General features: G+C 53.5%; 1 protein-coding gene across 1 annotated transcript; it reads right to left on the reverse strand.

The window, feature by feature from the left end:
* Positions 1 to 1211: 1211 nt before the first annotated feature.
* On the reverse strand, positions 1212 to 17607 carry RAMP3 (receptor activity modifying protein 3; the record flags this gene model as incomplete). Its single annotated transcript, XM_082845937.1, has 3 exons — positions 1212 to 1467; positions 5386 to 5518; positions 17541 to 17607. 3 exons carry the CDS (start codon positions 17605 to 17607, stop codon positions 1212 to 1214), a joined length of 456 nt encoding a protein of 151 aa, XP_082702063.1.
* Between the last annotated feature and the right edge of the window lie 1606 nt (positions 17608 to 19213).

A 19213-nucleotide genomic window follows, 5' to 3' on the forward strand; every position in this document is an offset into this window, starting at 1 on the left:
AGGTTCTCTCCACGTCCACTCATAGCCATGGCCCACCTCTGGTCCCCAGCAAGACCGTGCTGAAGCCAACAGCCCACATCCAAAAGCCTCGGCCCCAGAACTGGAACATGGACAAGGCCCAGCGAGAGGTCTGCGGACAGTGCCCCCACCAGCTGCTCCCAGGTCCCCAGGACCAGGTGGGGGTCTTGGCAAGCCCTAGGCGACCTTGAAATGCTGGAAGGATAGTCTCCCCTCCATCCTCAAAGCACAGGGTGCCAGTGGGAAGCACAAAACCTCTGCAAGCTGGATGGGTAGATCCCTCCTGCCTGCCCACATTCCCCTGGTATGAAGCTCTCTTTGCCACTCTGAGCTCTGACATTCTGGAGCCTCAGGCACTCCCCATCTGTAAAATGGGCATGGGGGACTTGCCAGTTCTAAGAGGCCAGGTGGGGTCTCTGGGAATTCCCTGAAATAAAACTGGAAACCCCAGAAGTAGCATGACTCTTTACTCAGAGAAAGCACAGACATGGCAGACAGAGCTCAGCCAGAACGACAGCACAGGGGACCCCACCCCGAGGCCGTGCTCACAGCGGGGGGCCGTTAGGAAGCTCCAGCCCCTGGTGGTGGCCCCAGAAAGCAGGTCTCAGGCTGTGCTGTGGCTCCTCGGAACCCCCAACCCAACCCTCAGTCTTCCAGATCTCTAGGTGGGCTCCCTACCAAGAGGACTCAAAGACTGCGAAGCGAGGACCTCCAAAAACCCCCTCACTATCTCTTTACCCCCAACCCCCAGCCAGGTGGGAATAGGCACACCTTTCCAGGGCGGTGCCGGGGTGGGGCCAGGGCTTGGGGTGGAGTCAGAGTGGGAGGTGGGGCCAGGACTGGGGGTGGGGCCAGGGCTGGAGGTGGGGTCAGAGCCAAGGGGTGGAGTCAGGGCTGGGCTGGGGCCAGGGGTAGAGTCAGTTGGGAGGCGGGGTCTGGCCGGGGCTGCAGATGGGGCACCACGTGACTCAGTGCTAGGAACCCCGAGGCCCCAGCCCAGCCTAGGACAGCGCGGGCGAAGCAGCGGTGACTTGTGCCCAGCACAAAGGCTCCAGTCGCAGCACGTTTTCTTTCACCAGCCCAAAGGCCGCCCAGGCAGGGTGGGGACAGCCGAAGAGTGTCCACCGGCTCTCCCAGCCCTGGAGAACTTTCTTCCGCTTCTCCAGGCGGGGCCCCTCGGACTCACCGGGCCCTCACACCACCTGGTCGGTGCGTTTGCTGCGCCACACCACCACGCCGGTCATGGCGATGGTCAGCAGGATGGGCACTGCGATGAGTGGGATGAGAATTTCGTCTGGGGGGTCCTGCCAGTGTTGCCTGTCCACGGAGCAGTTTTGGAAGAACCGCCTGTGGACCCCAGCGATGAAGCTCTCCGCCAAGGGGTTGGGCCAGTAGCAGCCCACCACGTTGGTCTCCACCTCGGTGCAGTTGGTGAAGCTCTCGTAGTACCTGCGAAGGCAGAGGGCTTGACCGCCTGGCTCCTCTGCCCCTCCTCACTCTGGCCCTGACCACCGGGAAAGTGGGGGGCAGTCCTGTCTGGCTGCCTGCTCTCATCATGGCCCCAGGACACAGGGGAAGGCCTCCTGCTCTGAGCCCTGCTGGGCCTGCTGGGCCAGCAGGGTCCATCTCCCTGGCGTCCTTGCCCAGAGGCTCTCTGGCATGGCGACCCCATGCCCTGCTTCCCACCTCTAGGCCTCAGCCCCGCTTTCATCTGCCCCTGAGCCCCCTCCCCAAAGTGCACAGCCATGTTCTACTCCCCTTCGCAGGCTGCCGCGTCACAAACTCGATTCCCCTCGAGCCCACCCCAGCAGACAATGACCTCTGCACAGAGCCCAGTGTCATCGAGCCCAACTCCTGGCCCTCCCATCTTAAAACAGAGGCAGCAGAGTCCAGCATGGAAACTCTGAGGCCATGAGCCCCCCAAAATACACCTCATGCCCCGTCCTGCATCTCCTACGTCATCCCTGCCTCATCTTGGTCATCCACACCCGTCACCTGCTTCCTATGAGGACGTGAAGTCCCAACGCCCAAGGTCTGGGCCCAGCATTTCTCAAGTCTTCCCAGGGGGTACTCTGGGCCTGGCTTCTTTTTCCAAGGCCAAGGGATGTGTGGAGTCACAGCCACTTGGACCTGCAAGGCCCTTGTCACCTAAGGCCACTCTATGGGCTCCCCGGGGAAGAGGTCTCTCTGAGGCAGGCTGAGAACCAGCGGCCTCCCAGTCAAGTCAACTTGCCCTCATTTACCTGGTTTGGGGGAGCGTGTCCCACCTGTGAGCCCAGCCCCGGCCTGTCTTCCTCTCAGACGTCACCTCCCCCAGCCCCCATCTGACAGGACACGTGGGATTCCCCCCGCCCCAGGGTCTTCCTGTCTGTGTCAGTCAACCGGAAAGGGCAGTCAGCAAACCACCCATGAGGAGCCACGTCCATCCAGCGGGCTGGCTCTGGACGGTCCTTGAAGCCAACCAAGGGCTACAGCTACCAGGACCCAGAGTTCAGCCCCACGGCCAGCTGGCCTGGGATTAGCGGCCCCTGGGAGTGGTGGCCTAGGCTGGCAGCCATTGTCCAAGGTGCTCTGGTGAGAGGGCTGGTCAGACACGTGCCAAGGTGCACCAGCTCCACCACTGCCCACACTCTCTTGCAGCTGGCAGAGTGCTGCATGCAGGACAGGTATGGGAGCGGGAGAGGCTCCTGCCTCAGATCCCCACAGGCAGCAGGCCCTGTGGCCCCCCTCCTCCCTCCGGTGTGGACCCAGGGCGAGTGGCCTGGCCTGAGCAACAGGAAGGAACTGCTTCCTGCAAGGAGCTTCCTGTACAGAACCTCGTCTCTGCCTGGAAAGGCGGTGGGAAACGGGGCGGCTAATCACTAAACCAGGCCTTCGTAGTGCCCACGCCTCCCGGCAGCCCCAGGCAGTTTCCCAGTCCAGACACTTGGGTTGCTGGTCAGGCACACGTCTGCCCTGCACCCCTCAGCTGACGCAGACAAGGGAGAGCCACACGAGGCAAAAGAGAGCGGGAAGCAAAGGGTACGGCCTGGAATCTGTGTGCAGAGCCGTGATGTGGCCCCTGGGACATGCTCAGGCTCTGGGACACCTCACCAGGCAGGTCCTCAGGCAAACCCATCACTCCCCAAGACCCACCCCTCCCACTGGGCCCCGTCAGTGACCTGCCATCCCAGACAGAGCCTCTAACCGGACACCCTGCCCAGCCCCGACCCACCCCAGGGCTCAGGAGGGCTGAAACGAAGCAGATGGAGCTGGGGGAAGCCCCACTGTGGACAGCAAGCCTGCAGGGGCTGGCGAGTGGTGTGTGGCCCGAGTGACCCCCGTGCACAGAAAACAGCACAGGACAGCAGCTTAGGGGTCAGGATGAAGAATCAACATCCTTCAATCCCAGCTAGCGCACTGACCATCTTCCTGACTTTGTCCACATTACTTAGCCTCCATGAGCCTCAGTTTCCCCGCCTGTAAATGGGGTTCATAATTCTTATCCGATAAGGTGACTGAAAGGACCAAATGAGGTGAAGTGAATACACTCCTGACAAGTGCCTGGCACATAGTAGGTGCTCGGTGAGGTCTCGGGGTGAGCCCCAAAGGCCAGGAATGGGGCAGAGCTGAGCACAACACCCATCTCCGTGGGTCGACCTACGGGGCCAGGCGCAGAATGCCCACACCTGGTGCTTCCCAAGAACGCTGGGAAGTGGCTCCGAATTTTAATAGCAAACGCTTTTCGGATAAAAGACACCGAAAGGTCGGGCACTCAGGCACATGGCGAGAGTTGTAAAGGCCAACTCCCACATCCCAGCATCCCGCCCTTCCCTGGGCTGGGGAGGCAGAAGGCAGGGACGCACACATTTGCACACACTGCTCCCAAGCCCTGTTAACTCGCCAGCCCAAGTTCAGGCTGGAGACGAAATCAGGGTGTCCTTCACAAGGAAGCTGCTGTTTGTGTGACATCGCAGAACCAGGGTCACGACAGGGTCTGTGCTTCCCAAGTGTCCCCTGGTCACTCAGGGCCTCCCCATGTCCTCCCTTCAGTCTGGCTTCCAGAGCAAGAGAAGACGCAGCCATAGGCCGATGGGAAAGGGGGATGCAGAGGCCGGGAGCGAGGCAAACCGCCCCCGTCAGACCCCCTCTCCCGCCAGGCAAACTTCCCTACCCAGGTGGAAGTCGGCCCCTCTCTCTCCAACTCCCAGACCCCCCTCCTGGCTGCCCCCTCTGCTGTCCTCAGGCCCCAGGGCTGGATGTCTGATCTCCTCGCTGAGGCTTTAGCAGGTGACAAAGGCACAGGATGGGAAGCGCCCACCTCATCCTCCCTTACCCCTGACCCCTGTGTGTCCACTCCAGGCTTGGCGTCCAGGCCAGGCTCAGAGGACAAGAAGAAGCCTGGCCGAGCCCCCAGCCCCCTTTCCCAGCAGACACAGAAATTTCATACTGTTTGGTTCAGCGAACAACTATGTCTGCGAGGGGCCTGCCACTGTCCCCGGGGGAGTTGGGCATGGAAGCCCCTAGAAGAGCCACTGGGGGCAGAGAGCACAGGGGCCGGGGTCTTGGAGGGGAAAGGGCTGATGCAACTGAGCAAATCCGGGGCTCCCAGGGAGGATGGGGCCTCCAGGCAAGCACGGCTCACAGGACAGTGTGAGTCTGCAGCGGCCGCCGGCAGCGCGCCAGATTGAGGTGGCCAAGTGGGAAGTGGAGGAGGGCGGGCACAGCCCGTAGGTGATTTCTGAGGAGGTGAAAGGGCCACCTTGACACTTGATGCTAGGTGTGACCAGAGGAGATCAAAAACCTCGGGAGCTTCTAGAACGTGGGGCTCTCTGTGGTGAGGCACTGCTCCCGCCGCACCAGGTAGGAACCAGCGGGGTTCAGTTTCTCTGGGGTCCACTGATCCTGACTACAAACCCAGCCCTGGCCGGTGCTGTGAAGAAAACCCAAAATGACAATTTCCACCCAGCCTGGACCGTGAAGAGAGGCAGGCACGCCAGGGCAGGGCACTAACCCAATTCAGGAAGGGCAGTGGGTGTCAGGGTTTCCCAGAGACATGACCTCGCTCAGAGGAATGGGGGACACACAGCCTGGAGTGTCCAGTTTGGAACTGCCAGGGTGGTCCGTGCAGGGAGCGGAGGGCTGTGAGGCTTGGAGTGGACCTCGGAGCATACGGGGCACAGACGCCGAGGGCAGGACGTGGGCAGGGCAAGGGCGGGGCACGGGCACACGGTCAGCAGGATACAGACGGGCAGTGGGCAGAGGGTAGTCCAGCCACGGGCAGGGCATGGGCAGGGCGTGGGCTGGGCGAGGGCAGGGCGTGGGCAGGGCGTGGGCTGGGCGAGGGCAGGGCGAGGGCAGGCCCAGTGCCTGAGCAGGGACACTCACACGATGAACTCCGACAAGTTGCACCACTTCCAGACCTCCACCTTCTTCATCCTTTCAGCAAAGGTCTGGCCGCAGTGGGGCAGCATGGCCAGCATGCGCTTCTCATTGCAGCCGCCCACAGGGGGACACTCCCCTAGAGATGAGACAGCCGTGAGCACTGCTGGAATTGCTGGCCTGAGCCTTGAAAGGCTCCTGCTGATGACCCTCAAGGCCAGCTGGGGTCTTCCTCCTTCACCTTGACCTCCATGTGACCCGGGGAGGTTGAAGCCAGTGCAGAAAGAGTGACCCACTTGGAGGCATCCAGGAGACAGGACCCAGAGGGCCCGTGGCCTCCCAGGGCGGCATGGGAAGAAGCAGGTAAGAGGACAGCATGCAGAGGGACAGGGGTCCCGGGAGTGGAGAGGCTGAGGGCTGACGGAGTCCGGGCTGGGTGGGGGCAGGGAGCAGGGGCGACCACTGCACCTCGAGGGTGAGGGCACCCGCAGCATGTCCCAGGAAGGGTTCTGAGAGTCTGATGACAGTCCCAGGCCTCTGGGCAGCGACAGAGGGCCCTTGACAGTAAGGACTGCCCACCCTGTCAAAGCCACCCCCTTGAACTCCAGGAGGCCAGGGGCTGAGGGCTGCAGGGTCCAGCAACAGCGGCCAGGCCTTTGAACACTCTTGGGGTCTGGCAGGACCCCTGCCCCAGGATTTCTCATCACTCTTCCTGAACTCTGCCCCCAACACTTCCTGTCCCCTCCACCCCCAGAGAACACCCTCCTCCCACTGGGAACACCCGCCTGTCCGACCCTCAGGACCCGTCCCCCCACCCTCTCCAGGCATCCGATTTCCAGGGGTCAGTTCCCCCCCTCGTAATCTTCCCTCTCGTGACCCCCAGCTTTGGCTCCCATCATATAATCAAGAGAAAGCCCTGCTGTGCATGTCCTGGAGTGCATATGTTGTATTGATATATGTATGTGTGTGCATCTATGTGTGTGTGTGTGTCTTAGTGTGTGTGTGTTGTGTTCACATCTGTGTGTGTTGTGTGTGTAGGTATATCTGCCCTGCCATGTGTATCCTGACATATGTATGTGTGTATGTATATATGTGTGCTGCCCTGCCGTGTGTGTCCTGATGTGTGTATGTGTGTTGTGTGTATACGTATGTCTGTGTGGTATGTGTGTTTGTACATGTGTGTGTCTATGTGCACGCTGCCCTACTGTGTGTATCTGGTGCATGTGTGCCTATGTGGGACTCACAACTTCACAACTTACAATAATCTTACAATAATGAAGACAGTGTGGTACTGGCATGAGGGTAGACATATAGATCAATGGAATAAAATTGAGAGTGCAAGAATCAACCTTCATTTTAGAATAAAATTATTTTCTATAAATGTACCAAGACAATTCACCAGGGAAAGAATAGTCTTTTCAACAAATGGTGCTGGAATTACTGTATATACACATGCAAGAGAATAAAGTTAGACCCTTTCCTCACAATTTACACAAAAATTAACTCAAAACATATAAGAGAGCTAAATGTAAGAGCTAAACTATAAAAATTCTTAGGATAAAAGGAGAAAGTCTTTGTGTCCTTGTATAAGACAAAGTCTTCTTAAATATGACACCAAAAGCACAAACAACAAAAGAAAAAGACAGAAAGTGAACTATATCAAATTTTTTAACTTTTGTTCTTCAAAAGACACCATCAATAGAGTGAAAAGACAACCCACCGAATGAAAGAAAATGTATGAAAATCGTATTTCTGATAAGGGGCTTGTATCTAGAATAGATAAAGAACTCTTATGACTCTATAAAACGAGAGCAATGACCCATTTAAAAATAGGCAAAGGATCTGCATAAGCATTTCTCCAAAAATATACACAAATGACCAATAAGCACATGAGAAGACAATCAACATCGTTAGCCATCAGGGCAATGCAAGTGAAAACCATAATCAGATATCACTTCACACCCCCCAAGATAGCTATTATCAAAAAGATCTAACGGAGGTGGGGGAGGGGAGGGGAGGACAAAAAGATCTAACAAATGTTGGTGAAGGTGTGGAGAAACTTGAACCCTCATATGCTGCTGGTAGAAACGTAAAATGATGCAGCCACACTGAAAAATAGTTTCCTGGCAGTTTCTCAAAATGTTAAAAATACAATGACTATATGACCCCACAATTACACTACTAGAGGTAGTAGTGTAATTTCTTTCCATAAAAGAATGAAGTACTGACACGTGCTACAGCTTGGATAAACCTTGAAAACATTATGTTAAGTGAAAGATGCCGGTCACAAAATACCACATATTGTATGATTCCATTTAATGAAGTCTGCAGGATAGCCAAATCTATAGAGGCAGGGTGCAGCTTAGATTACTTAAGGCCAAGGGGGTTGGTGGAATGGGTCATCACTGCTAGTGAGCGTGGAATTTATTTAGGAGTGATGAAATGTTCTCAACTGGATGGTGGTGATAGTGGCAAAACTCTGTAAATATACTAAAAAACATTGAACTATATACTTTAAATGGGTGAATGTGTGGTATGTGAGTTATATCTCAAAAAGCTTTTTTAAAAAATAAAAGTTTTTTCAAACATTCAAAAGTTGAAAGAAGGTTTTACAAGCACACTCAAACTTCAAGTAATATTTAAGAATTTCCTTTAGGGAGAAGGAAAATAATATCAGAAGTAAATATTGATCTTCACAAAGGAATGAAGAGCACCAGAAATTGTAACTCTAGGAGTAAATATATAAAGTTTGTTTCTCAATATTTAAATCTTTTAAAAGATAACTGACTGTGAAAACAAAAACAATAACGTACTGTGGGGACTTCCCTGGTGGCGCAGTGGTTGAGAATCCACCTGCCAGTGCAGGGAACACGGGTTCAATCCCTGGTCCGGGAAGATCCCCCATACCACGGAGCAACTAAGCCCGTGAACCACAACTACTGAAGCCCACGCACCTAGAGCCCGTGCTCCACAACAAGAGAAGCCACCGCAATGAGAAGCCCGCGCACCGCAATGAAGAGTAGCCCCCGCTCGCTGCAACTAGAGAAAGGCCGCGCGCAGCAACGAAGACCCAAGGCAGCCAAAATTAAATAAATAAATTTATAAAAATAAATAAATAATGTATGTGGATTTACAACTTAAGTTTAAATAAAATGCATGACAGTGATAATATAGAGGGCAAACATGGAAGGTTCTTGTGCTATACGTGAATTGATATAATATCATTTAAGAGACTGAGTCTCTCAGGGTGACCACGTGAGGTGTCTGACTTGGCCGCACACCAGACTCACCCAGGCCACGGCCCAGGCCCTGAGACAGGGACCAAGAATCGGTGTTTGTTAAGCTGCCCCTCCGCCCACATAATTCCAACGTGCTGTCAGAGCTGAGAACAAGTGGGAAGAGCAATGCTTGCTCACAGTTACGTGCACACAGGCACATGGAGATCTTGTGCGATGAAGATCCTAACCCCGCAGGCCTGGGGCACCAAGATGCTAATCTCTGACAAGCTCCAGGTGGGTGATGCGAGACCCAGGCCCACACTCTGCAGAGTAAGAGACACAAAATGGGAGCGCTGAAACCAAGAGTCAGAGGGGAGTCAGACAGCCCCGTGGCTCTGCTCCCCAGCCCAGACGCACTCACTCTCCTCTCTGAGGCTCGGTTTCCCTATCTGGAAATGGAGCCGTGACACCTGCCGTGACACCTCCTTGCCCGGCTTCCCTCCGCTTCAGTACTGACCAATGTCCACTGAGTGTCCTGTCCTAAGTGTGGTCCAGCTCGCCGAGCCCTGCAACAGCCCGACAAGACAGGACCACTGTGACTGGGGAAAGTCATCCACCTGCTCAGTAACACGGCAGGGGGCCAAACCCAGGTGCAGCCCTGGGTCCAGGGCCGTGCAGGCCCACAGTTAGTGACTTTAGGGAACGCAGGCTCTCAGGCTTAGGTGGAGGCAGATGATGAGAAGGCAGCCTATGCTCCTTTCTCCCACTGGTTGCCCTGTTCCAAAGGCATCTTTTCCCTGCAGCTCACTGACAGGCTCCACACCACAGGCTCTGAAAGTCCACCTGACATCCAGCCCTTGTACCCATTCCTGGGCCTGGTCTTGTCATGCCCTGACAGTATCCTCTCAGTATCCTTCATGGCTGTCCAGGGCTCCACCCTCCTCCCACATGGGCACGGGCCAGGCAAGTCTCACACTGTTCGCCCCTGCTGGCTGCTGCCACTCCTCCCAGCCATGGCCCGACTGGACCTGGCCCGTCTAGACCACCTGGACCACCATCTAGACCCAACTGAACCTGGATCCATGGACCTGGATGACCTGGACTTTAATCCTCTGGACCTGGACCCCCTGGACCCCTTGGGCCTTGAATACCTGGACCCTGGACCTCCTAGATGCCCCCTAGACCTTGAATACCTGGAACCCCTGGAGCTGTTGGGCCCCTTGGACCTGGACCCCTGGACCTGGAACACCTAGACATCCTCAGCCTGACCCAACGGCCACCTGTCGGATCACTGAGACCCAGCCCAGGGCTTTCTCCTCCTCCCCTCCCACTTCTCCCCACCACTGGAGCCCCTTCCTCCTCTTCCTTCCTGCTTCCTCATGGACAGAATCTCCATGAACCCAGAATCTCCATGTGTCCCAGAATCGCCACATACCCAGCACCACAGGGGCCTGGCCAGGGCAGGTTGAGAATGTAACATCAAGGACCACGTGACATCCTAAGGCAGGTTTCCTGGGATAAATTCTCCCGCCCATGGGGGCGGGCGGGGGGTGCTGTGAGGATGCACAGGGCAGGCACCATGGGACACCTGTCTGATCAACCACAGGTGCCCTCCGTGAGGGGATGGGGAGACTGGTTATTACAGCACCATTTCTTTTTTTTTTTTTTTTTTAATTTTATTTTTGCTGTGTTGGGTCTTCGTTTCTGTGCAAGGGCTTTCCCTAGTTGTGGCGAGCGGGGGCCACTCTTCATCGCGGTGCGCGGGCCTCTCACTATCGCGGCCTCTCTTGTTGCGGAGCACACGCTCCAGACGCACAGGCTCAGTAGTTGTGGCTCACGGGCCTAGTTGCTCCGCGGCGTGTGGGATGCTCCCAGACCAGGGCTCGAACCCGCGTCCCCTGCATTAGCAGGCAGATTCTCAACCGCTGCGCCACCAGGGAAGCCCATGGCACCATTTCTGATGCACAGGCTTCAGGGGCTCCCAGCCAAACCCAACAACCTGCCCTGTGTTATAACAGTGAGGTAAAGATGCAGATTCCTGACAACACCAAGAAAGTGTGTTGCTGCCACCCACTCAAGCTACCAGCTGCGTTAGTAAAGGTCTCGGGAATTAAGTTGAAATAGAAAACCATTTCAGTTGGTTCCATCAGGGAAACAAAGAAAATGCACTGTGTTCCTTTTGTCTAGGGGACTTCCAGACTCTGGGAGATGAGAAACAGCCAAACAGATGCATTGCCAAGAGAAAGGCCTTTTATGGCCAGTCACTTGGAAATGAAATACAGGAGCGCTCGTTCTCCTCTTGTGCAAATCAGCGTCGAGCAGACCCGGCAGGCTCTGCAGCGATGGGCCATGGTCACGAGGGCTGTGGGAGGGTGTGGTTTCTGAAAGGTTCTGCCCCCAGTCCCTGCAGTCTGAGGAGTTCCCTCCCCACCCTGGACCTCAGTTTCTGTATCTATACGATGAATAGGGACGTCAGAGGACCTTCAAACACCTCTCGGCTAACCACCTCCTTGCAATCACTGCGTCACTGGGGTACTTGATATCCAGCCACTGCCTCTGGGCTCACTTGAGTCCACAGAATCCAGTGTGACAGGAGGTGGCTCAACAGCAGGACAACATTCCTCCCACCAGTGACAAAAACAGTGACAGTGACATGTTCATACACATACACACTGGCATGGGCACTCTGTCTGGGGGTGCTGTGAGCCGCTGGTAGCCACAGCTGCTGGCAAACTCAAGTGCCCACAGAATGTGTGCCAGGCACTGATGGGAGCTTCCCATACACACAACCCTTTCATTCCACACTCTTGGTCCCTGCACATCGTTATGGGGACTGAACTCATTGAATCCAAATGGCTATCACAACAGCCCTTTATAGGTTGCTATTCCTGCATCTACACCAGAGTGGGGGAAACTGAAGCTAAGGGCCAGTAAGTAAGTGTCTCATAATCTTGGGGTTAAGCTGCTGCAAAGGGAGGCCCCCAGAATTCACACCCAGACCCAAGGGGGTGGTCAAGGGCTAGGCATGAAACCGAGCAGTAGGCCTTGGGTTAATTAGTAGAACTTCAACCAAAAGTGAAAAAGGATTGGGGGAGAGGCTTTTTAAACTCAAGTAAGTAAACTTAACTTAGTCCAACTATTATTTTTGGTTTTACACTGGCCAGGCGAATTGCCATGACACACGATGTCCTGATTCCCTATCTTTCCATTTGTATGTTCTTTGTTGTTAAAAAGAGGGAACCTCATTTGGGTAAGTCGAGGGAACTGTTGGACTTCACCCTTCTGTTCTTGTGCTACGAGAGTTGAATTTTGTTCTTTGTGTGTATCTTTGCATTTGTCTTGGGCATAAGTGTGACTTCTATGGGAAACAAAGTCTGTTTTCTGAATGCAGCACCTCAGGGTGCGTCCTGCAGAAGTGGACCACTTCCAGTTGCAAAGCAATGAAATGTAAAAAGATGATTTTCCTTTGTAATACAACCTGGCCATAATACTCCCTAGATTCAGGGGGAAAAGTCTGCCCTTTAATGGGTCCCTAAACTACGCTACTATTATGCATTAGAGCTGTTTCACAATAGAGAGGAAAAACGGGATAAGATTTATAAACTAGTAAGTTTTGTATTGAAATAAATACCTGATTCATGAATAAGTTTTAAAATGAAGGTATGGGACTTCCCGGTGGTGCAGTGGTTAAGAATCTGCCTGCCAATTCAGGGGACACGGGTTCAATCCCTGGTCCAGGAAGATCCCAGATGCCACGGAGCAAATAAGCCCGTGCGCCACAACTACTGAGCCTGCACTCTAGAGACCACGAGCCACAACTACTGAGCCCACCTGCCACAATTACTGAAGCCCACACACCTAGAGCCCGTGCTCCACAACAAGAGAAGCCACCGCAATGAGAAGCCCACACACCGCAGTGAAGAGGAGCCCCCACTCGCCGCAACCAGGGAAGCCCGCGCGCAGCAACGAAGACCCAACGCAGCCATAAATTAATTAATTAATTAAATGAAGCTATGAGATCTCTGCCTATCTGGATATATGTATGTCTATGTATACATTATAATTATATGTCTTTATCTCTGGATAGTATTACCAAAACTAATTTGTAAATGAGCGCTACTTAATTGGCTTAAAGAAAAGTAAGTGCTTACAAATCAAACATTTCTAAATACAACAAAAAACTAACCAAAATGAATTTCAGGTTCATGTGATCTGGGGAATATTCAGTATTAAATTAATATCCAGCATTAAAGTTAGTTTAAGTATAGTTAATACATGTCTTTAGAGTCATCAATGTTAAGTATGATAATTTTATTGTACCTAGGTTTACTGAAAGTCAGTAAATTCATATTATATCTACTGAAAAACTTGTCAACAAGAAAATTAATTTTGTATGATGATGCTGTCATAAGTAAAAAAAATAGAGATAAGTGGTATAGAAGCTTTTAGGTGAACTCTTTAGAAGTAATTATGTTTTAGTCTTTCCAGATTCTTAGTAACTTGAAACTTTCGAGTTTTTCTGAATTAAGTTAAATGATAAACATTTCTTGAAGGTCTAGGTCATTTTTAAGATAAAGTACTGGAACATTGATTGCTAGACAAGTCTATCTTCTTTTGTCTTACAAGAGAAAAAAAAAACTAAAGGTGTTTGGGTTTATTAGACACACATCTTGAACCACTTTAAAGAGAAATTATGCTATAAAAATGTATTTTTTAAGAAATGTTTTTAGAGGTTAGAGAACATGTTTATAAGTTTGCCAATCAGAAAACGTTGGTATAACAAACAGTTCAGTTAGTTGGCTCTTGGTTTTTGCTGGCGATTAAGGTTTTTAAGGGTTAAAAATTCTAATAAATATGCGATTAAACTATTAAAAATAATAAGGAAATCATTTCAGAATGTAAAGAAAATACGTTGTCAGCAAGAGAAGGATGGAGATATTTTTGTTAAAGAAAAAGGGAAAATAATTTTGTCCTAGAGCTCATTGTTTCTAGATGGGAAAAAATAACGGACAAACTTACATAGATACAGAAAGTTGTAGAAGGTTTATGGAAGAGGAACCTTAAGAAAAGAGTTTTGTGCACGGTCAGGATTGATTGAGATTAGATTGAATTTAAAAGCAAACTAATACAGGACTAGAGTTTGGTTTTCTCTCTCTGTTAAGAGAACAAAGTTTTCCTGGAATATTGAGCGGCTTTGATAACAGACTGTAAGTTTCTTTCTCTAGCTAACTTTGAGTTTCCCAAAGGGCCCCTGAGCCATCTCAGAAAGACATATTAAACTAATTAAGATTATTTGGTCTATTAAACTACATGGAAAACATTATATGAAAAAATTTCTCTAATAAAGTTGTCACAGAGTATAACTACTCGTGACACGTATCACTGCTTGCTTTAAGTCTACTGCTTGGAGCACGTGCAATGTTTGTGTGACAATTTGATATAACTGATAAGATGTATAACCTATAAAATGTTTCCCTGTCAACATACCTTTGTAGCTGTTTGTTATGTCTGATTAGTTTTCCCCCAACATGGATAACTAGGCAAACATATAAACAAAAAGTAGGAGTAGCACCAAGGGACATGATAGACCCAGGGCAGGCAGCAAACACAATCAAGGGACAGATACTTTGATCATCAGTGCTTTCTACTGAAAGATTTGCAACCAAAAGGGGGAAATGACAGAAGAAATTTTCACATATTGAGGTATAGGGAAGTCTTTCTGGTTTACATGATTTAACTCAAATTTTATGCTAATTTAAAACAGTCTGTTTGTGGTCTATTAAACATACATTGTATGTCTGCTTTAACCATTAAGGGAAAAAATACATTTGGAGAATAGTACAAACACGCATTTTGATTATTATCCTCATTGTAATATATCTACTAATTTTCAAATGTTTGTCTAGGTGCTATGACAAAGCAATCAAAGAGGGAAGTAATGTTTTCATAATACAAAATATTGATGCTAAGCTTGGAAATAGGGACTATTTCCAACTCTGTGTCCAATTCCCCAAATTGAGGCAGGACTAGGCCTCGTTTCACCAGGAAGTAACCAGAGTGATCATCACCCCATTCCCTCAAAGATTTGGGAAAAGTTAAAACAAAAACGGAACCAAAACCAAGTTCCTCTGCTAAGTTTATGATTAACCTTTCTATCCAAAACTTTCTTCCCTTTCATATTCTGCACCTCTTCCTCCTCAGGATTGGAAAATATCAAAGAAAAGGGGGGACTGAAACCAAGCAGGACTCTGCAGGACCCTCTCAGGTACAGAAGCCCTTCTGGGTCCCCTGTTTCTTGTTTGTAGCAAAAAGCTTTAGTCTCCTAGGGGCCTCCCCTGAGTCACAAAAGCCTGGCTCAAGAATTAATGATTGAAAGGATGTAGACATGTAGTGACAAAAATAGCAGTTAGGCGTAGAGAATGGTAACAAGTTAAAGAGTAAATCAGCCATAGAGCAGTCACAGAGTCTTTATTCCCTCCCTGAAGAAGACAGATGACAGTGACTGATGCATACTCCGGGGTTGTTTTGTACATACTTGATAAAAACCGCCGCCAGAGGGGAAAGGCTACCTGCGTGATGATCAGACTGTCGCCATGACACAAGCGGCTCCATGTGCTCTGCACGCAGTCTCCTGCACGTCCTGGAAGCTTTCCTTTAAAAGCTCCTGCCCTCTGATTGGCAACGCGGAGTTGGTTTGGGGGATGCTAGTCTGCCATCTTCCCAGTTCCTGGATTCCTGAATAAAGCATCTCTTTCCCCCCACCAACTCCTGTCTCTCGAACATTGACTTCTGAGCAGCGAGCGGCCCAAGCTGAGGGCAGTGTTGGCTCCGGGTAGGAACAGACACAGAGGCAGAGGCCCAGCTGAGTGGACTTCTCTTGACCTCACTACCCCAGCGCACCTGCACGGCAGCAACTGCTTCTGAATCAGGGTTTGTAATTTTCAAAGAAGCACCTTCCCTGATGGGCCCCTATGGTCAAGAGGAACCGCCCCCCCCCGCCGCGGCCCTGCGCCCTGGGAAGCCAGGCCCCCCACTTGGCACAGCTCAGAGGCAGCTCAGGGACAGCAGGGTGTCAGGATCCAGAGCATAGACAGCCAGCAGCCCTGAAACCCTCCTTCAGGATGCAGCAGCCTCCAGGGCTGATATGGCCCCCATCCCACCTATGGCAAAGCAGTACGGGACCAAGAGCAGGTTCGCCTCTCCCTGCATCTCCCTGACGCAGTCAGGAGCCAGTTCCTGAGGCCCTTATTCTGACCAGACCAGCACCGGGCTGTGTCTGCTGAGAGGCTGGCCTGGTCCCCACCCCAGGCTCCATGGGAGGGGGACACTGGGACCAACAAGACAAGACGAGGTGGCCTCCAGAACCGTGCCCACGTGAGCCCAAGATTATTAACACAGGAGATTTCTGCACGGGGTCTGCCTTTGGGCCTTCTCAACTCCACGCTACAGGCTGGTGAGGAGAACCTCAGCTTCCTCATAGTGAAGCAAAGGATTCCGCTTCCATTACAAGGACCAAAACCTCCATCCAAGAGCTTTGTATTTGAAGGTTGCTGAAATGCCATATCAGTGCACTCCTGATTTCTGGAAGCCACCGATCACCCTTTCCTTCAACACAAAACCCAGCTAACCCTAGGGCGCTAACCCCAGAATATGAAATGAAGTCACACTTCCTCCACCCCAGGCATCTCCAGTGGAAGGGTAACCTAGAGTTCAAGATGCCCATGGGCCCATGCAGCCTTTTCCAAATTTCACGTCATCAAAGCTGACAATGGGGCTTCCCTGGTGGCACAGTGGTTGAGAGTCCGCCTGCCGATGCAGGGGACACGGGTTCGTGCCCCGGTCCGGGAAGATCCCACATGCCGCGGAGCGGCTGTGCCCGTGAGCCATGGCCGCTGAGCCTGCGCGTCCGGAGCCTGTGCTCCGCAACGGGAGAGGCCACAACGGTGAGAGGCCCGCGTACCGCGAAAAAAAAAAAAAAAGCGGACAATGATATTTCAAATAAGCCCAATTTTGCATCTTACAGCCAGGGAGACTGAGACCAGTGAGAGCAAGGGAGCATCCCAAAGGACCCAGGGGACAGTGGCCCCCACGGACAGGGCCTGAGACCCTTGAACCCCAGGCCAGGGCTCCCTCCTCCCAGAGCTGGCCAGGCTCAGACCCTGCTCTGCAACTCCCAGTCTCAGCAAGTCTCTCCCACCGAAGCCCTCCCCAAACACGCATACCCTATTATTTGTTCTTGGATGATTTCTTTAGAACGATTTTTCAAAACAACCTTTTCATTCAATCCATTCCCAATTTGTGAGCAATGTGTTCTCCCAGGAGTTGTGTTTTCTTGCTGGCGAAGGGATCTGAGAGGGGAAGCCTCGGAAAGCCGCCCCCTGCCCGCTCCAGCCAGTCTCTCCAGACACGCGCACACACACTCACACTGAAACATTGTCCTCGGAAGGACTGGCACAGCAGGGAAGATCTAGCATTCCCAGTTCTGGATTCCTCTCATCCACACCCCTGCGCCTGGTGTGAACGCAGGAGCCCCGAGACGAGGAGCGCACTATCTCACAGGGAGGAGGGAGACGGACATGCTCGCCGCCGCTGCTCGCTCGGGGTGTCGCGCTGGCATGGCGTCCCCAGCTCCAGGGCAGCGAGGCCGGGGACATCGCAGCTGGGAGGGGCAGGCCCAGGCCGAGTCTGCGGCTGGCGATGCAGAGCCCGCAGGAGACCCTGCGCCTTCCTTCCTAGTCCGATTCGTCGCCATCGGCTTGGAGAGAGCCTGGGGACCGCACCCGGTCACCCCTCGCCCCTCCGGAGCGGGGCGCGCCAGGCTCGCCCAGGTCGGTGCAGGGGAGGAGGTGCAGCCAGGTGCGGATGCAGGAAGGCAAAGGCCGCGCGGATCCCACAGCCCCAGAGGCGGTTGGGCCCCCGGTGCCGGACCGAGCCTCCCCTTACCGCAGAGCAGCAGCAGCAGCAGCAGTAGCGGGAAAACGTGCGGGCGCCGCCGCGCTCTTGTCTCCATGGCTGACCAGCTGTGGCGCGCCGTCCAGCTGTGTGGCGCACCATCCAGCTGCGGCGCGCGGTGCAGCTGAGTGCCGGCTGGGGGCGCTAGGGGCGCCCGGGGGCGGAGCCCAGGCGGGGATGGGGCCGCAAAAAGCCCGCCCCCAGGAGGTGCCTTGCCTTCCCCCAGGATGTGCTCTGCGCCCCTTAGGATGCACCTCCCTCCCACCCAGGTGCCCTCCCTCAGGTCGTGCTCACCCAGGACGTGTTACCCCTCAGGACGCTTCCTCCCCCAGGATGCTCCCATCCCTGGGACGAGTACCCTAAGGACGCGCCCTATAGCCCAAAATATGTCTTCCCTCACTGGACGGTCCTTCCCCCAGGACGGATCCCCTCCCCAGCGCAAGCCCCCTTCCTGCAGCCCTGGGGGCGCGGCCCACCGCAAGTGAGCACCTGGAAGGCTCCGCGCCCGGCTGGGCTTCGGGGCAAGATGAGGGGCGGGTGAGGGCAGTCTGCCAAGGAGCGGGCAGGATCCTGCGGATGCACCCACCCTCACCCCAGCCCGAAGAAGAGCTGGGCAAGGTGTCTGGAGAAGGACTGCTGTGCGTCTCTGTGCCATGAGACCGGCGAGGGCAGTGCCCCTGGGGAGAGAGCTGGCTGAGAGTGGGGATATCTCTGTGTGAGGGTGCGGAGAGGAGCCCTCAGGGTGGAGCGCAGCTGATCCCCGAACTCTTACTGGCCTCAGGCCCCCAGGATACTTTCCTGGGGCCTCGCCTGTGCCAGGAGCCTTTGCACCCCTCTGGACTAGAGCGGGTGGGGCCATACACGCGTGCACCCGGCTGCACACACCCCACTGCCCATGGCTAGAACCGCGTCCTCAGGCCCTGGTCCTGCCCTGTGCCCTCTGGAGGCCTCAAGGGACAAGACGAGGGCCAGGAGAGTGACTGGGTACCCCTAAGGACCTGACCTAGAGGAGTGTCATGGGCTCCGAGGGGAGGGAGGGAGGGACCTGGGATTCTCCAACCATGGATCACTTCACCTGGCTTGGTCACCTCTGTCACCCTCAGCCCCTAGCATAGACTCTGGCCCCACGGACAGCTGGTCACATCGTCACTGGTGGGGACCCCTCTGCCCTACGGTGCCCCCAGTCCACACACCCCCAGCACGTGCTGGTCTGAGGGCTCAGGGAGCCGGGTCAGGAAGATGGGGGCCCCCTCAGGGATTGGTAGCTCTCAGCCTGGGCCCTTCCCAAGTCAGAGGGATGGAGCAAGTGGGCTCCCCACCTGGACAAGGGCTCCGCCTCTCTGAGTGGTGGAAGATGGGTCATCCCCCCACCCCGACGTCCAGGTCCTGCGAGGGAGGGTTGGGGAGAGGGATTCTAGTACGGGCATCGCAAAACAACTACCTTGCAAGAGCTGAACTGACCTTTCTTGCGTGAGGAAGGCCACTTAATAAGGGACTGAAGCTTTCTGTGCTCTTTCTGATTACAAACAGAATTATTTCAAGGGAGAATTCAAGCTAGTTAAAATTGACCAGCCGTCCTGCCTGCCTCTGCCCTCGGTGGTGGCAAGCACAGATGCAGGGGCGACTCAGCCCCTGTGACCCAGGCCTTCCACGCGTTCAGCGGG

The sequence above is a fragment of the Leucopleurus acutus genome (genome assembly GCF_964270905.1).
Source record: "Leucopleurus acutus genome assembly, chromosome: 9".
NCBI lineage: Eukaryota > Metazoa > Chordata > Mammalia > Artiodactyla > Delphinidae > Leucopleurus > Leucopleurus acutus.